Raw genomic sequence first — 16,311 nt, 5'->3', positions numbered from 1 at the left:
GGCCTCTCACTGTTGTGGCCTCTCCCGTTGCGGAGCACAGGCTCCGGACGCGCAGGCTCAGCGGCCATGGCTCACGGGCCCAGCCGCTCCGCGGCACGTGGGATCCTCCCGAAACGGAGCACGAACCCGCGTCTCCTGCATCGGCAGGCGGACTCTCAAGCACTGCGCCACCAGGGAAGCCCCGAGAGCATATTCTTTTTAACATGTTTTCCTTACTATGATTTTAAGCAGATGTTTGTGGAAAACACGACAAAAAGGTTACCACTGGTCACTTATTTCTGTCATTTTACTCTCAGCAACCGATTACAGTGACCACATAGTGATTCGGCCAATGGGCTGCTGATGAATTTGCAGGTGTCAACAGGGGATGAGTGAGAATCTGCCTTCAGTCCCAGCTCTCTGCCCTCCCCTCAGTGGGATTAGAGCTCAACCTCCAGTTGTAGGCCCTACTCTTGATACCTGACCAGACAGAAGTTATGTAACGAGAACATAAATAAAACAAATCTCCCTTCGGTTTTACACTTCGAAGTCCGGGTGTCATGGTTTGCCTGCATGATGACCTTGATCTCAGATTCTAACCTCCCTTTACTATTATCAAGTTTGTTTCTGGTCCCTGCTTAGATTCCTGGGCTCTTAATATGTTCCCCTTTGTGATGATGTGCCCTGGCCTTGACCCTCTGCCGGCTGACTTGCCCTCTTCTGACCTGTGTGGTAATCCGGGACTCAGGTCAAAAAGTCCCTCAGGCTGCAGACCCCACTGGTGCCCTCAACTCGATCCCATAAACGTGTCTCAACTCGATCCCATAAACGTGACCATCATCACAGCTGGAGCTGCCAGAACAAACTCATCTAATGGAAACTTAGCCTGGCTGGTGAAGCCTTGCTTTAAACTTTGCTGTGATGCATTATAGAAGGGGGATCAGTACAATTTTCCCACTCCTACGACAAAGGATTAAAAATTCATCCTCTGAATATGGAATAAAATTCTCCATCTTCGTTCATTTCTCTCACGGCCATTTTTTTTTCTTCCTCCAACTAATCAATTCACGCTCGATCCATGATACCCACCTCTTCTACTAGCAGATCAGAGAATGGGATGAAATGAGAGTTTCCAAGGTATTGATCAGGACCTTACTCATTAGATTCCAACCTTAATTAATTTATTTATTTATTTATTTATTTATTGACATATAGTTGATTTACAATGTTGTGTTAGTTTCTGCTTGACAGCAAAGTGATTCAGTTCTACATATAAATATAGACATATATTCTTTTCATATTCTTTTCTATTATGGCTTATTACAGGATATTGAATATAGCTCCCTGTGCCACACAGTAGGACCTTGTTGTTTATCTACTTTGTATCTAATAATTTGTATCTGCTAATCCCAGACTCCTAATTTATCCCTCCCCAACCTTGCCCCTCAGGTAACCATAAGTTTGTTTTCTATGTCTGTGAGTCTGTTTCTGTTTTGTAAATAAATTCATTTGTATCATATTTTGGATTCCACATATGATATAGATAGATATTAGTATATCCTTAAGTAATTGTAATGATTGTTTACTTTTCAGAAGCAGGAACACAACTAATATTTATGCTTTCATTGGGACTGTGTTATATTACCTGTTCCCATCTAGAACTCAGTTTTTCAAACACGACCATCACCAACCGATTGACCTACATTTTAAAAAATGATGGTTATTAATTTTACTTTGGTAAAACAGCAAATTAATTAATCAGCTGAAAACTCTTATCAAGACAAAAGAAGGCTTTACAAATCCTTTCCCCTCTTTCCTGAAGGATCATTTCTTCATTGTTACTGTCACACTGATGCAGTGATGATGCCATGAACCAATGAAGGAAGTGATGAGGGACTGTTCTGTAACTGTTACTGCTACAATGGCTACCTTTGTGTTGAGTATTGACTCTCTGCTACTGAGAAAAGACGTGGAAAGTAGAGAATTGAGCCCCAAACTGATATATTTATTCATAATTGTTATCTAGGCTGCAGAAAGAGGAATCAGCCTGCTATTTACATGGATGAAATCTCCTAAGCTGGGGGTTCAGAAAGGTGACTTTTTCCTTCTTAAATAATGGACTCCTTTTGTTGTACAGTAGAAACTAACACAGCGTTGTGGAGCAGCTATACTCCAATAAAAATTAATTTAAAAAAAATTTTTAATTAAGAGGGTGCGTCTCATGTTAAGTGTTATTACCGCAACAAAATTTTTTTAAAGAATGAATTAAAAAAACATCATATTATACACTTTAAAAAAATGTACTTGATGGGAAGCCAAATCAAAGTCAGCTCAAGTCTTTTTAGACTCATATTCACTGTAGATCCTCCTTTTTTCTATATGTGCCTGATTTTGACTGACTAATCCTCACCCACCCCACACACTGCCCACTGCTCTGTTTGTGTAGAAGGGTTCCCCTGCCAGGAAAACACTGCAAGTACAGAAAGTAAGCAAAAGAAGTAGAACTGATTCAAACAGCCGACTTATGAATCATAAAAGGCGGAAAACAGTTTGACATACTTCAGACAATTTTTAAATAAATGTTTAAAAAAAATTTTTTTTAACGTAAAAAAACTGAAATGTTGTCGTGAGGTTGAAAATTGTGCAGTGTCACAACAGATCTCTAACATCCCGAAGATCTAGGCAGTTCCCAACCGGGAAGGGTTAAGGGGTTGAGCTCTTGCCGGTTCCTCAACAAGTGCAGGCCTGGATACAGTATCTTTGTATAGTGTTTAATTCAATTTCCAGCATATTAAATCAGTGACAGTGTAACCCAGGACAAGCTTTTAATTTAAAAGCAAATCTAGCTCTGACAACAGCCTCCTCCTTGACCTAACGGATAGTTCTTTTTAAGTCTGTGAAGCATTGTTCCTATTTGTTAATCCTAGCACTCCAGCTGTGCACACCTCCCCCCATGAAATGCGAAAGGCAATTCTGGCTTCCCAAGTCTATGTGGTACATCTCTTAAAATTAGTGATATGGAACACTTTGAACATCAGCTTCAAATACTTAGATATGGGTTTTAATGAAAATGGTTTAATTTGATTATAACTAAAATTTGGAAATGATACAAAATAAGTTGCATTATACAAATAAGCTTAAGATTCTCTCTCCACATACAATACCGATTCCTGGGTTTCGGACACTAATATTGTCAACTCTGGAAACCCCCTGTAGATCCCCTTTGACCGACGTACACAATGCTGTAGTCACGGCCTTAGAAGAACAGACTTTCTGGTGCATATACTCTGGGGACTGGACAAGCAAAGAAGAATCAGAATTTTAAGCCTGGAAAGAACCTTGGACACTATTTTTGACTAATCACATCATACAGATAGAAAACTAAGACCCAGAACGAGGAAACCAAAAGAAGACCTAAACCTGGGGGGCCAATGGCAGGTGCTGTCACATGTCAACCCAGGACAGTAGGTGACTGCCGGGGGTCTGAGCCCCCAAGTGGCCAAATCATCTGATCCCCTTTTAGTCCAGTTCCCCAAAAGGCAGCTGCCCCTCTAAATAAGATCCATCGTTGATACACTAACTGTGACCCTCTGCCCTCATCTCAGGGTTAGAAGAGATCTACTGTTGTCCTTCAGGCCACCTCTTGCCTCTAGAGGATTTCTGGACTGATCCATTTCCATTTTAACCCATCTTTATTATCCCTCACCATCAGTAATTGTATGAGTTCTGTACATACACTAGACATGGAAGTAATGTTCTATGGTGACAACAATTATGGTGATGACGGTCGTGGTCATCATAATAGCAGAAGCTACAGCTTTTCTTTGAGTAGACAAGTAGGGGTACCCAAAATCCCCCAAATCATTCTGTATACAGGTGTATTCTCAGAAGGTCAAGAGTACGTAAGAACGAAGTGAAAAATATCTATTCCAAAGCTGCCCCAGTCTGACCTTTCTATCAGCAAGAACAGGTAAGTGAAGGCGAGCGTCTAGCTGCATCTTTCTCAGAGGATAACTAGTATTTTGTGAAATGCAGCCCCACTTTCCTATAGCACTAGTAACCTACAAAAGAGCTGCGTGATTTGTTGTATCCTTTCTAGATAACATGGTACCTTCTCTGATTCACTGTACCATTAGCAACTCAAGAAGCAACCAGGCAGCAAGTGCAGCTACACTCATGCAAAGAAGAAATAATAACCCCTGGGCTTCATTCACAGATCAGCAAATATTCACTGAACACGCATATGCCTACACATGTAAGATCCACAACTACTAGACTGACCTCCTGGGGATTTGCCCATATGGTCCTTCCCGACCGGCCACGCCAACAGTTCCCAAGGACACCATCATGATTTGCCCATATGGTCCTTCCCGACAGGCCACGCCGACAGTTCCCAAGGACACCATCATATAGCTGGAAGGATGTCACATGGTGTGGTAGTCAGAATTACGCATGCCATTCAAGAGCATACTTCTTGTTGAGAATTACTGAACGTTTTCCCCATGAAATCCATCAACATATTCCAACTATTTTCCAAGATTATCCCTGAGACGCATGACCAACACCACACTGCAGCTTCTATTTGTTAATACGTCAGAGTAATAAATCTGATCCCCAATACTTAGTCTTGCTTCCATAAGCTTAGAATGTGTGCTATTCAAATTCTAAAACAAGTCAGGGAAATGTGCTAATCAGATTGGCCCGGGATTCCAGATAAAGGGGAATCATTCTAGTATTTATCTGTTACTCAGTGACTGGTGCTATTTAAATTCATTGATAGACTATTCCATTCAAACTGTAAAAATATAGAACATATTTAACAGAAGTCATGTACTTGGATATTCAAACATTAAGGACCTCTTTTGTAAGTGACTGAGCAAAGACCTTCACAGTTACTGACCCAAGGATTGTGGACGCTATTCAAAAATGATAGCATCCATTTGCATAGATGCTACTTTCAATTGCTCTGAGAGTAGCCTGCAACTTCACGGGGTATAATAAGTATAAGATTTTTTTTTTTTTACCCTTATAAGTGTATAGTTCAAGTGAATGGAAAAATTACAACTTCTGCATTTATTACAAAGACACTGAAATAGTTATATTTACCACACAGATTTATGCATAAATTATTCCAGCTCATACAGAAACCCAAGTAAATGGACAGAGGACTGTCTGATTGTGAGTGGATTTATATCTGTGAGCTAACTCAGAGATTTAAATACCAAGCTCAGCACTCAAGGCTGTGGTGTGGATTTGTGATTCTGCAGGGAAGATACTGGGTCCATAACCAATGAATAGATTTCAAAGTGACACAGCTGCAGTAATTCAAGCAAACTCCTACTTCTTTCGTGCAGAAAAAGCAAAGGTTAGCCCATTATGTTTGGAGCAGCATGTAATGATAGAAATTGTCATAAAGTCTCAGAGCTGGAAGATGATCTAGTCCAACCCTCTGTATAATAAAGTATCTTTTACCGTAGTTCTTCCTACAGTCTTCCAAACTATGCTTAGACACTCCAATGATGAGGAACTCGTTACTCCTAAGGAATCTTAGCTGAACTTGGCATTCCTTATGACTACTTAAAAATGTTTTCCTTACATTAATTCAAACTCTCTTCCTGTAGATCCTATCCATTTTGCCCCAGAGGGTTGATGCAAAAGTTTCTTCCACATTAGAATCCTTCAGTACCAGAGAGCTCTCAAGTTTTCAGGTTTCTCTTCTACCAAATCATCCTCAGTTACATCAACAATCTCCCAGGTTCCTTTTTCTCCCTCCCCCCTCAGTACTGAATTCTAGCCTAGAATCTGCACAGAACTACGTGACCTAAAGAGAAAAACATTTAAAATTCTGTCTCAATTTCCACACAGGCAAAATGTGTCACGTCAAAGATGAGTCTGAGGGTCACGTAAGAAAGAAAACTTGGAAACCCTCTGAAAATTGAAGTGTTACACAAACACAAGGAACAATTTTCTAAGGATTTCAATAAGGTGAAGCCCACCATATCCTAAGGAAAATCTCTTCAAAAAGTAACGCAAAATAAACTTTCGCCAATAATTTACTTTGGTATAAATACAATGAATTTCAACCAATCTGCTTACAACTCTCCCACAAGGTTGGGCCTATTTATATGCTCCAATTACGTCCACACTCAATGCGTTTAAAATCGATGGACTTTTATGAATGAAAGGGACATGATCGAGTTAGAGAGGGATTGATACATTTCCTCTGAATCTTTCAACCTTTTGCCACTCCTTTGAATAAAACAAGATTTTCACACTTTTGCCAACAATCCTCACCCTTATAATCCTTCAATGGTTTCTCAATGGCTCCAGAATAAAATCTAAATTCCTTTCATCGTCCAGCCCGACTAATTCTCCATCTTCACCTCCAGCTACTATCTCTCGAGCTCTCTCTCTGCTCGAAGGGCACGTTTAACCTGCCTTATTCTTTCTTGCCTCTCTGCCCTTTTACACAGTCATATCCAAGCCCTCACTGCCAACCTCCGCTTTATTCCAGTAGCAGACCTGCCCACCATCACAACCTCTGCTCAAACATATCCTGCTCCAGAGTCTTACCTGAACCACTAAGGTGGCTCGAGTTTCCTGTTTCTATCAGGGTGCTCATTGCCCAGTACTGAAATTGTGGGTTTACTGTTCCATCTTCCTCATCAGACAGTAGATTCCTTGAAAGAAGATGTGCACTTTATTCATCTTGGGGCGATTAGTAACTAGCATAGTGCCTTGATTAGAGCAGGTACTCAATACAGATGAACAGATAAATTAATAAGCAGTAGAGGGAACACAGATATACGGGAAATGACCATTCAAAAAACTCAGGAAAGGGCACCAATCGTGCTTGACGTATATCAGAATTCAGAACTAACTCAGAATCAATAAGGTACTTTTTCAACACTCGCGGCTGTACCCAATACGCTATTTTCCTACCCATTCCTTATCTCTAGAATTGTTTATCATTTGCAAAGCACTTTCTGCTTATTCACGTACCTTAGGCCATTTAGTCATTAATGCCACTACAACAACCTCAGCGCGTCCAAGTGGTGTAGGAAGAACAACACTGGTCAGATGATCTGAGCTCCAGCCTCCGTTCTGCCACTGAACCACTGGTGTGTATTAGAGAAACATCCTACCTTGTCTAAACTCAGCTCTCTCTCGAACTTTGCCAACCTTAGTGAAGGTAAGTTGTCATTTTTATACACTGTTGTCCTTATTATCCAAATTGGCATTTGGAGGTAACTAATTGAGCCAGAAAAATAGACTTTAGGGGAAGACAGGCCTGGTTTTGACTCTGAGCTACATCACATAATAGTTGGGTAATCTTGTGCCAGTTACTTAATCTCTCTGAGTTTAAGCAATCTTGAGTAATCTTTGAGTAATCTCTCTGCCAGCCTTCTCATATACAGAGGTACTAATGCTTAGACGAGAGAGGAGCATAAAAATATTTGTAGATGTTGAAAGTACCACATAAAATTCTTGTTATTATAATTCTTGTTTGGGCAGGCTGAAGAATGGCATAGAACAATGCTTCTCAAAGTGCTTTGTGTGCCACATGACTACAAGAGGATTTAACAGCTGTGCCTTTAAAAACTTACTGACAACTGCACACCAGCTTAGTAAGTCAAGGCTCTGAGAAGTCCTGCTGTGGAGAGATCTGCTTAATTCTGCCTAACCCATCATTTTCCCAAGTACCTGAACACGGGACACGTGTTAATACCTCGCGGGGGATCAAGCATGAGAAACACAAGAAAGCTGTTCTTCCACCAGGTGACTCTCATGGTAAGATACTCGGAAACAAAACCAAAAATGGTAAAAATACTCCCCATTCTACCATCCACGGAGTTATCAGTTACCATGTGCCTATTTGCTAGAAAACAACTAAATGTGTACGCACCTACACATGTACACGTGTAGGAGAAATTCAGGTCAAATTTGAAGAGTAAGTCATAAACTCTGAAGGAATAAGACGTCCGGATATAATTGATCACGGGTATTATGAAGACTAAAAGCTGATCTGATTGCGCGTTTCTGGTTCCCACTGGCTGAAGTGCGCTCTTAGTAACTTCTGGAATCACATGATGTGAACAAGAAAGAAAAAGTCCTTCCTCATTCATTCACAGACACAGTTCCTTTAAAGTCACAATTGCTCTTTTCACATGGTAGCAAAAATTCACTTTATTATTTCAAACGGCTCTTTCCCAGTATCAACTCCTAAGACTTTAAAAGCTGCCATTAATTTTTCCATTAGTAAACATTAATTAAAATGAATATGTACCATTGCTTTCAGCAGTTGCATCTGTAATAAATGTATGAATACAGGCAAATCTTGTCCAAAATGTTTCAAACAGCTATTTCTGAGCAAGCAAACACTTTGATGGTATTTCAAAGGATTTTATCTACAGAGAGCTTTTAGAATCTGACCCTTACCTAAAATAACTTGAATTCCATGGAAATACAATGAACAGTTACCAACCTAGCTAAAATCTATTTTATTGATCTTAGAAAGTAGCATGTTAAAACATGAGTAATGAACTCTGAGCTTTGAACCATTGATACCTTGGTCTTTCTGCAACATTTGTGTACAATGCATTGAAAAGAAAAGCTTGAAAAACCAGAGGGATGCTCCTAATTAAGGAATCACAGTGGTCAAAGATAATGGTCTAATATAATAATCTGAGATGAACTGCATTTCACCAGTTTATTATCAAAGATGCACCCATCCCCCCAAGTTCCATTCAAATCTTCTAGGCTCAGAGAAACTGAAACAATTCGGAATGCATCTGAGTGTTAAATTCCATGAACTCTCTGACCCCATTTCAATTTCCTTACATTAGGCTAAAGTTTTTGGGTTGTTTTTTTTTTTTTGCTCTGTTTTTTAACATTATAAGGAGAAAATGAGGCTGAGTCTTAGATCATGCTTCCACCAAGTTACCCCATCATCCTCCAAATATCTTAGCCAGAATCCAAGAACAGTAAGATTAGATAATTCAGATATACATTATTAAATACATTATTCTGAATATGTAAACGAATATTAAAAAAAATATGTATATATATCTAAAAAAATACTATAGCTCCTCCCAAATGACCATGTGTTAGCAGAATAAACTTTGAAGCCTTTAAGGAAAATATTGTAGAAATGCTTGACAAAAAGGAGCCATGTGTGACCATAGTTCCTCCAAGGGTTGGGCTGGTGAACGCATCTGTCTGACAGCCTGTGGTTTTCCTTCTGCACTGAACCTTACCCATCCTGCCCCCCACGCCTCCACAGCTTTGCTGTGTGGCCAAATGACCCAGTGGCTATGGTCTCGCTGAGATGTATTTAGGCCCTTTTCTTTTCCTAATTATTTCTCACTTTCCACATTTTATGTCCTGAGATATTAAACATCATTTTTCAATTGGGAAAATGTTTGGTCTAGAAGGTTTAATAAACACAACTAGAATTTGATATTCAATTTTTCGTAAAGTATAAATCGGTAAGAAACATAGATAGTTCTTCAGATAATAGAACTGAGAAGTGTTCGCATTATTTACATAAATCTAGACATTTTAAAGGTAAAAGTGAGTGATTTCCAAATCCTGCATGAAGTTTGCAGAAGTTAACAAACGGAATGTTAAGCTTCATTTACCACATTATCAGATTAAAACTGCTAATCATACGAATCTCAACCCGTAAATAATTTCAGTAATTAAATCAAGCCTTTGAGTTCATCACACTCGAAAAGCACCAAGCTGCAAGCCTTTGCAATAGTCAACCATGGGAAATATAGCTATCACATTTAACTGACATTTCAAAAAGTCCTTTAAGTCCAAAGCATGGAAGTTTCCAACATCAGTTTGTCTGACTGCATATCACATAGCACTTTACCAGAAAGTATCTGCTTGGAAAAAAAGTTTCTCAGTTTGAAAAGTCACTGTCTGTGGCAATGCTTACCCTGCTTTACAAAGCAATCGTCCTGGAAAAGACTGAAAAATAATCACACTTGCTCTTCTCAATGAAAACACTACACTTCCCCGTAAAGAAAAGGACGATTTTAGCTCCGTTCCATAAATTCTCTGAGTTGTAGCAGAGTTAATGACTCATAATCGTTTTGTTTTTTTAATCACAAAAATAACTACAAATAAAATTGAAAAGACACTGGCATAGCAGAGTGTAGTCCCATATCAGTGCACTTATTAGGAAGTTTCCTCATTTTACTTATACTTACTAAGTAATTTTAAACACCCCCCCCCCAAAAAAAAAAAGAAAAACCCAAAAAGCATAACTCTGGGATGTTAGCATTTAAATGCTTCAACACAAAGAATTCTTGTAGCTGTAAAATATCACTCAAAAAGCTATCAAAAACATATAAAACCTGGAGAAACGCATTCCTGAGCATGCCACTTCGTTATATTCCTAAATCCAGGCTGTGACGGTTCCAGAGATGATTCCCTCTGCCCAAAGGAACCATGTTCCAGTTTGTAGTCCAGTTTGTAAGTGGAAGTGATATCTGTGTAAAGACTTGGTAGATCAGGTGACAAGCAGCAAAGCAAGTCAATGAAGATGCCAAGTGTGGTCAAAGTTTACAAGATGCACCACCCTTTTCCAAGGGTTCTTAGTTATCCCAGAAATCAGCTGAGGTGACACTGCAGGATAATCAGAAAGGGCACCACTAGAGTAAGTCTGGGTCCCATAAAGTGTACTTATTGGTATTTGGAGGTGGATATAAAACTAGATATAGATATACACAGTCCCCCTAAAAATAGATATAGATATACACAGTCCCCCTAAAACACAAGTGTGTCCCTACTAAGCTCTTTACTTGAAGCACAGTGTACTTCTCTAGCCGTGAGGATTAAAATGTGGGTACTTTTGAACAGCAATAGCTCCATCTAACTAGAATTAGCAATTTTTCTCAGGGAACAAAAGAAGCCATCCAAACTGCAACACACACCTCAAATTCAACATAATTAAAAAGGATTTTTAGAAGATGTGATAGGAATCCTCTCCTACTCACAGAAACAGGATCACTAAAAATGGGGGAGGGAGCGGGAAGGGGGGTGTAGCACATAGAGAAGCTGGTCGAACGGAGTGGGAAGACAAGGGCTGAGCGCTCAAAGCCACTTTGCTGCCTTTCCCTCACTCCTCTCCCACCCTAGGTTGTGATCACAAATTTAAAACCAAACCAAACCAAACCAAAACAAAACCCGGAAGGAGTGTGCCTAGGGTTACTACCACGGCAACCCTCATCGATTTTCTTGTGCAAGAGTAAAGCAGTGGGGACGCAGGAGCGGCAGCAAATCTCCCTCTTCCCCCACCCCCGATACGGTACCTCCAGATCTGCCCGAGCTGCAGGACGTGGATGAGCGACTGCAGGAGCCAGAGGCAGAAGGAGCAGGACGCAGACCTGCGCTGGCCGCTGGCCCGCGTGGCCCCGCTGCTGTTGCCGCCGCTGTTGGTGGCGGCGATGCTGCTCTTGCTGGCGTTGGACGCTTGCCTCTGCGGCGTGGAAGGGCGAGCCTCGCCTTCCGCGGCTGCAGAGCCGCTGCCGGCCGCCGTCTTACAGTCGGCTCCGGGCTGCGGGCAGCTGGCTGCGGCGGCGGCGGCGGCGGCGGCGGCGGCGCTGTCCTCGGTGCTGAAGTCGTGCGCAAACCAGCGGAAGCTGAACACTTGCACGGAGAGCGAGCCGAGCACCACGAAGAAGAGCGTGAGCCCGAACCACCAGCGCTGGCCGCGCAAGTAGTAGTCCACGGCGAGCCAGATGTCCGTGCCCACGTCCGCGAAGTACACGGCCACGGCGACCAGGATCCAGAGGCAGTCCCACAGCGAGTAGCGCCGCTGCTCCGTGCCCAGGCGCAGGCACAGCGCCGCCGAGCCCGCCCCGCCGCCGCCGCCCGGGCCGCTCGAGCCCCCGGAGCCGCCGCTCCCCGCGCAGCAGCAGGAGCAGCGGCAGCAGCAGCGGCAGCGCGAGCAGCCGCCGCCGCCGTCCGGGCAGCAGCCGCCGCCTGCCGCCTCCTCGTCCTCGGCTCCCGACCCCGACGGCAAGCCCGGAGCCAGTCCCTGCACCGAGCCCGAGTGGTCCGAGTTCTGCAGCGGGGTGAACGCCACGTCGCTGCTCTTCTTCATTTTCAGCCTCCCGTCTGACTTAGCGGCCATGATGCCTCCCAAGCGGAGCAGAGCCTTCCTTTATGTGACACCTTTCCCCGCTGTCTCCTCCTCCCGCCGCCGCCTCGCCTCGCCCCGGCTTCCCTCCCCGGCGGCGCGGCTCCCCTGCCGCTGTCCCTGCGCCCGCTCCTGCGCCGGCTCGCCCGCCGCCCGCCGCCCGCCGGGCTGGGCGCTGGGCCGGGCTAGCGGCGCGCCCGGAGCCGGCAGGAGCGCCGCCTGGCTGCCTGCGCGGAGCCAAGCTGCTCGCGGCGCCCGGCGCGCGCCCCTGCCCGCCGCCCGCGCTCCTCGCCGTCCCGGCCCCGCGGCTGCCGCCCGAGCCGCCGCCGCCGCCAGCAGCAGGAGCAGCAGCGGCCGCCGCGGCGCCCCTCGGACCTGCACATCCCTCTCCGCCCCGCGCGCGCTCCCTCCTCCCGCTGCCTCTCCACCAGCTGACTCGGAGGGAGAGGATGACCTCATCGCTTCTCTTCCAGCTGCCGCCGCTCCCACCCCGGCTCGGGAGGGGCGAGGGAGGCGGAGGGCCCCGGAGGAGGGGCCGGGACCGGGACGCGCGGCCGAGACGACTCGGGGAGAGGGCCCAGGGCCCCGGCCCACGGGGTTTCGGGGACCGCTGGGTGGACTTGACCTGCCCTGGGGTAGGGGCGCGAGGGGGCAGAGGGGAGGGGGCCCGCGTCCAGCCAGCGCGGAGGTCGAAGGAGGCTGGGGGACCGGCGGGTGTGGCAGCGGCGAGGGCTAGGGAGGCGCAGGGCTCTTTGTTGCTCCGTTCCGAGCGGCGGAGACCGGGAGGAGGGCTGGGTGTGCAGCTGCGGCCGGCGAGGGTCGGGAGGCTGGGTTTAACTCGGACGCCGGGGCCCCGAAGGCCGGCAGCGGCAGTGGGTGTGCCTGGCCTGGGAGAGCTGGGGACGGAGAGGGCGGCAGGGCCCGCGAGGGCGCGGAGCGCGCAGCCGGGCGGCGGAGGATGGGCGGGCCCGCAGGGAGCCCCGAGCCCGCGCCCTCGGGGGAGGAAGCGCGCTGCCCGAAGGCTCCAGCTTCTCGCGTAGGCCGGGCGCCCGGGCGCGGGGAGGTGAGGAGGCGGCTCGGCCGCTCTCCGCTGCCCAGGCCCGCGCCGCGGGGCCGGTCCCCCGACGCGCTCTCCGCGGCCGGGAACCGGCCAAGCCCGGAGGAGCGGCGGCGGTGCGGGCCGCTTCCTCCCGCAGGTAGAAAGCGCAGCACCCCTGGCGGTGGCTCCGGGCACCGCGGGCGGCGGGGCGGGGCCGGCAGCGGCGGGCCTCGGTGCCCTGGCCCGCGGGCCGGGAGTGGCGGAGCCCGGAGCTGACGCCGCCTCTGGGGCTCCAGACGAGAACTACCTGCTCTTAAAGCTGTAGGAGTTGCAGATTTGTGGAGTCCCGCAACTGCAGAAAGGACTCAAATAAATTAAACCTGTGATCGGAGTGGTTCACCGAATCAGATATAAAGAGAATATGAAACATTTTGCGGATTGAAAAGGTTCTTGAAAACCCCATACGTATTGGATCCTCTTTTTTTTTTGGATAAGAAAACTTTGATTTGTCTCACTTAACTTTCGCAAATGTAAGAGACAAGGAGTGTAATTCTTAAATTGTACTGTGACTCACATGTTTTAAGCCCAGAGGGAAGTGAGGCAACACGTGTTACACTGCCTCGAGGAGCACCAGTGTGGTCTTCTATATCTGGAGGCAAACCCTAACACCCTCCCGCTTACTTGTAGACAGCAGGCTCAGTTAGAACTAGTATGTGTGTCATTCTTAATTAGAAGCATTATGAAGTGGAAGTGCACACACTTCTCTGCATGTAGAAATAGCCGCCCCGGACGTCTTGTGCGACAGCTCACCCACTGTTTCAGCACCAACCTAATCAAAGTGGAATTTGCCCACCCCTGTCCTTTATTCTTACAGACTGGTGCCCTGGGCCCAGTCAGGCAGGAGGGGTGTTGGGCCACAGACGCCATAACCATTACCTGGTATGTACAAATCCCGCACCTCTAGCGCAAGGCATGGCCAAGTGGTGAATGAGGGTCAGTGCAGGGCCACGGGAGCCAGATAGATTGCCAAGCAAAAGGTGTATTTTAAATCTAGCTTTAAAATTGGACACTCTTACTCAATATTCTGTAGTGGCCTGTATGGGAAAAGAATCTAAAAAAGAGTGGATATATGTATATGTATAACTGATTCACTTCTCTGTACACCTGAAACCGACACAACATTGTAAATCGACTCTACTCCAAAAAATATGTATATATATTGGACCGTCTTGAAGTAGGACCATCCTTTTCTGGGAAAACACCCCAGTTCTTTTTCCCCAAAGTCCAAATCTAAGGTTGCATCTCCAGGGCACTACAGCTGATCGTACTTTGTGCCAAACCACTGGGGAAAGGAATGATCTCTTAGGTAACTGGGTCCTAAGAGAGAGGGTGTATTCTAGGTCAAGTGCAATGCCTTACATTGACATGAAAAGGCTTCAGAGGATCTGAGGTTCTGGAGGCCTGGAGCTGCCTGAAGTTTCCCTTTGAGCAGGGATGTTTCTTATTCAATTGTATCCTCTGCATCTAGCACAGTGCCTGCACAGACTATTTGCTCAATAGATATTAGTTGAATGGATGCATGGATTTATAGCGAGAACATTCCACAACAGAAAGAACGCTACATTCTGTACTAATGTTCCCATGGAAACAGGAATTATGAGACTTATCCTGTTAAGTTCTAAAAAAGAAATAACTAGTAATACTCTCCTTATTAGTATATTTATTCAAAACCGTTTAGACTTTTTTTTTTGGCGGTACGCGGGCCTCTCACTGTTGTGGCCTCTCCCGTTGCGGAGGACAGGCTCCGGACGCGCAAGGCTCAGCGGCCATGGCTCACGGGCCCAGCCGCTCTGCAGCATGTGGGATCTTCCCGGACTGGGGCACGAACCCGCGTCCCCTGCATCGGCAGGCGGACTCTCAACCACTGCGCCACCAGGGAAGCCCTAGACATTTTTTTTTTTTTTTTTTTAAAGTTTCTGTCTGAACCATCTCCTGAAGGTGGTGGAAGTTAGTGGGAAGCGTACATGAGTAGGAGGTCAGAGGAGACGCATTCACATCCAGGCCCTGCTACTTAATTGGTCCCATGATCTGGGCAAATTGCTTAATAAACAGGATTAATATGAGAATTGGATGAGATAATGCATATTACTGCACTTTGTATACAGTAGTGTTCTTAAGAGTTTCTAATCCCCTAAGTCTGTTACTCACATCTCGGGATGCAGATTTTAAGATTACCTGCTCTATCATAACCACTGCATCTGTCAAGGCAGATGGACGTATTGGCTAAAAGCTCAGAGTTTAGACTCAGACAGAGGTGTGCTTGGGCTTAGTTTTCAACCCCAATGGCCCTCATGTTCATCATTTGGAAAAGAGGAATGATAACAGTCTCTAGCATCAGTGTTCTTGCCAGGAATAAATAAAACGACGCGTGTAAACTGTTGGACACGCATCCTGCACACTCGACACACAACTTTCCGTTCACATTGTTCATGTTTCTTCCACCCCTTCATGTTTTCTGGTTTAACTTTAAAACTTTATGTTTAGCTAGTCAACTCTCCCTAAAATAAGATTTCCTCAGAGCACAGTTGTTGGACCCCCTGCATCAGAATCAGATGGTTTTTAACACCATTCCTGGCCTATCAGTACTGTGATGGTCTTTCCTTCAGTGATCTTGTTTTCCATCCTATCTAAGAGATCCTTTCCCATTGTCGTAACTTAAACCATGTCATCACTCAACAGCTTCATAATCTCAAGCTCAAGCATCCCGCTCTCGGACTAATCTCTCATAAATGGTCAGCTCAGTCCCTCAAGTTCCCTTGGACTCAATTCTGCCAGGCTTTCACGTCCCTTAGCCCCTTCACACCCTGACCTTTTTCCTGGCCCCACTTAAATCCCGTGGTCAAGCCCCATCAGCCCTCCCTGGAACGCATCCTCATGTCTGTTGTCCCTCTTACTTGACCAAACACCAACCCTTCTCTCCATCGACTTCAGGCCTGAGCCTGTGCAACTGGCTGTGTCTGGAGAAAGGGCAGCCATGCTGACTGGCTCCCTTGGATGCGTGACCACAGACCCGAAGGGGAGCCTGGGCCTGCGCGGCGGTCCCACCACGTCCTCCCAGTCCATTTGCTGTCCTACTCTT

General features: G+C 45.8%; 1 protein-coding gene across 1 annotated transcript in view; it reads right to left on the bottom strand.

The window, feature by feature from the left end:
• XKR4 (XK related 4) overlaps positions 1–12,127 on the bottom strand; it is a 327,389-nt gene extending 315,262 nt beyond the window's left edge. The window contains exon 1 of the mRNA XM_007464032.1: positions 11,304–12,127. Within this exon, the coding sequence (XP_007464094.1) occupies positions 11,304–12,127 (824 nt within the window). The remainder of the gene's footprint in view (positions 1–11,303) is intronic.
• Between the last annotated feature and the right edge of the window lie 4,184 nt (positions 12,128–16,311).

The sequence above is a fragment of the Lipotes vexillifer genome, unplaced genomic scaffold, assembly GCF_000442215.2.
Source record: "Lipotes vexillifer unplaced genomic scaffold, Lipotes_vexillifer_v1.1 scaffold69, whole genome shotgun sequence".
In the NCBI taxonomy this organism is placed as follows: domain Eukaryota; kingdom Metazoa; phylum Chordata; class Mammalia; order Artiodactyla; family Lipotidae; genus Lipotes; species Lipotes vexillifer.
This window is presented reverse-complemented; position numbering and strand designations above follow the sequence as displayed.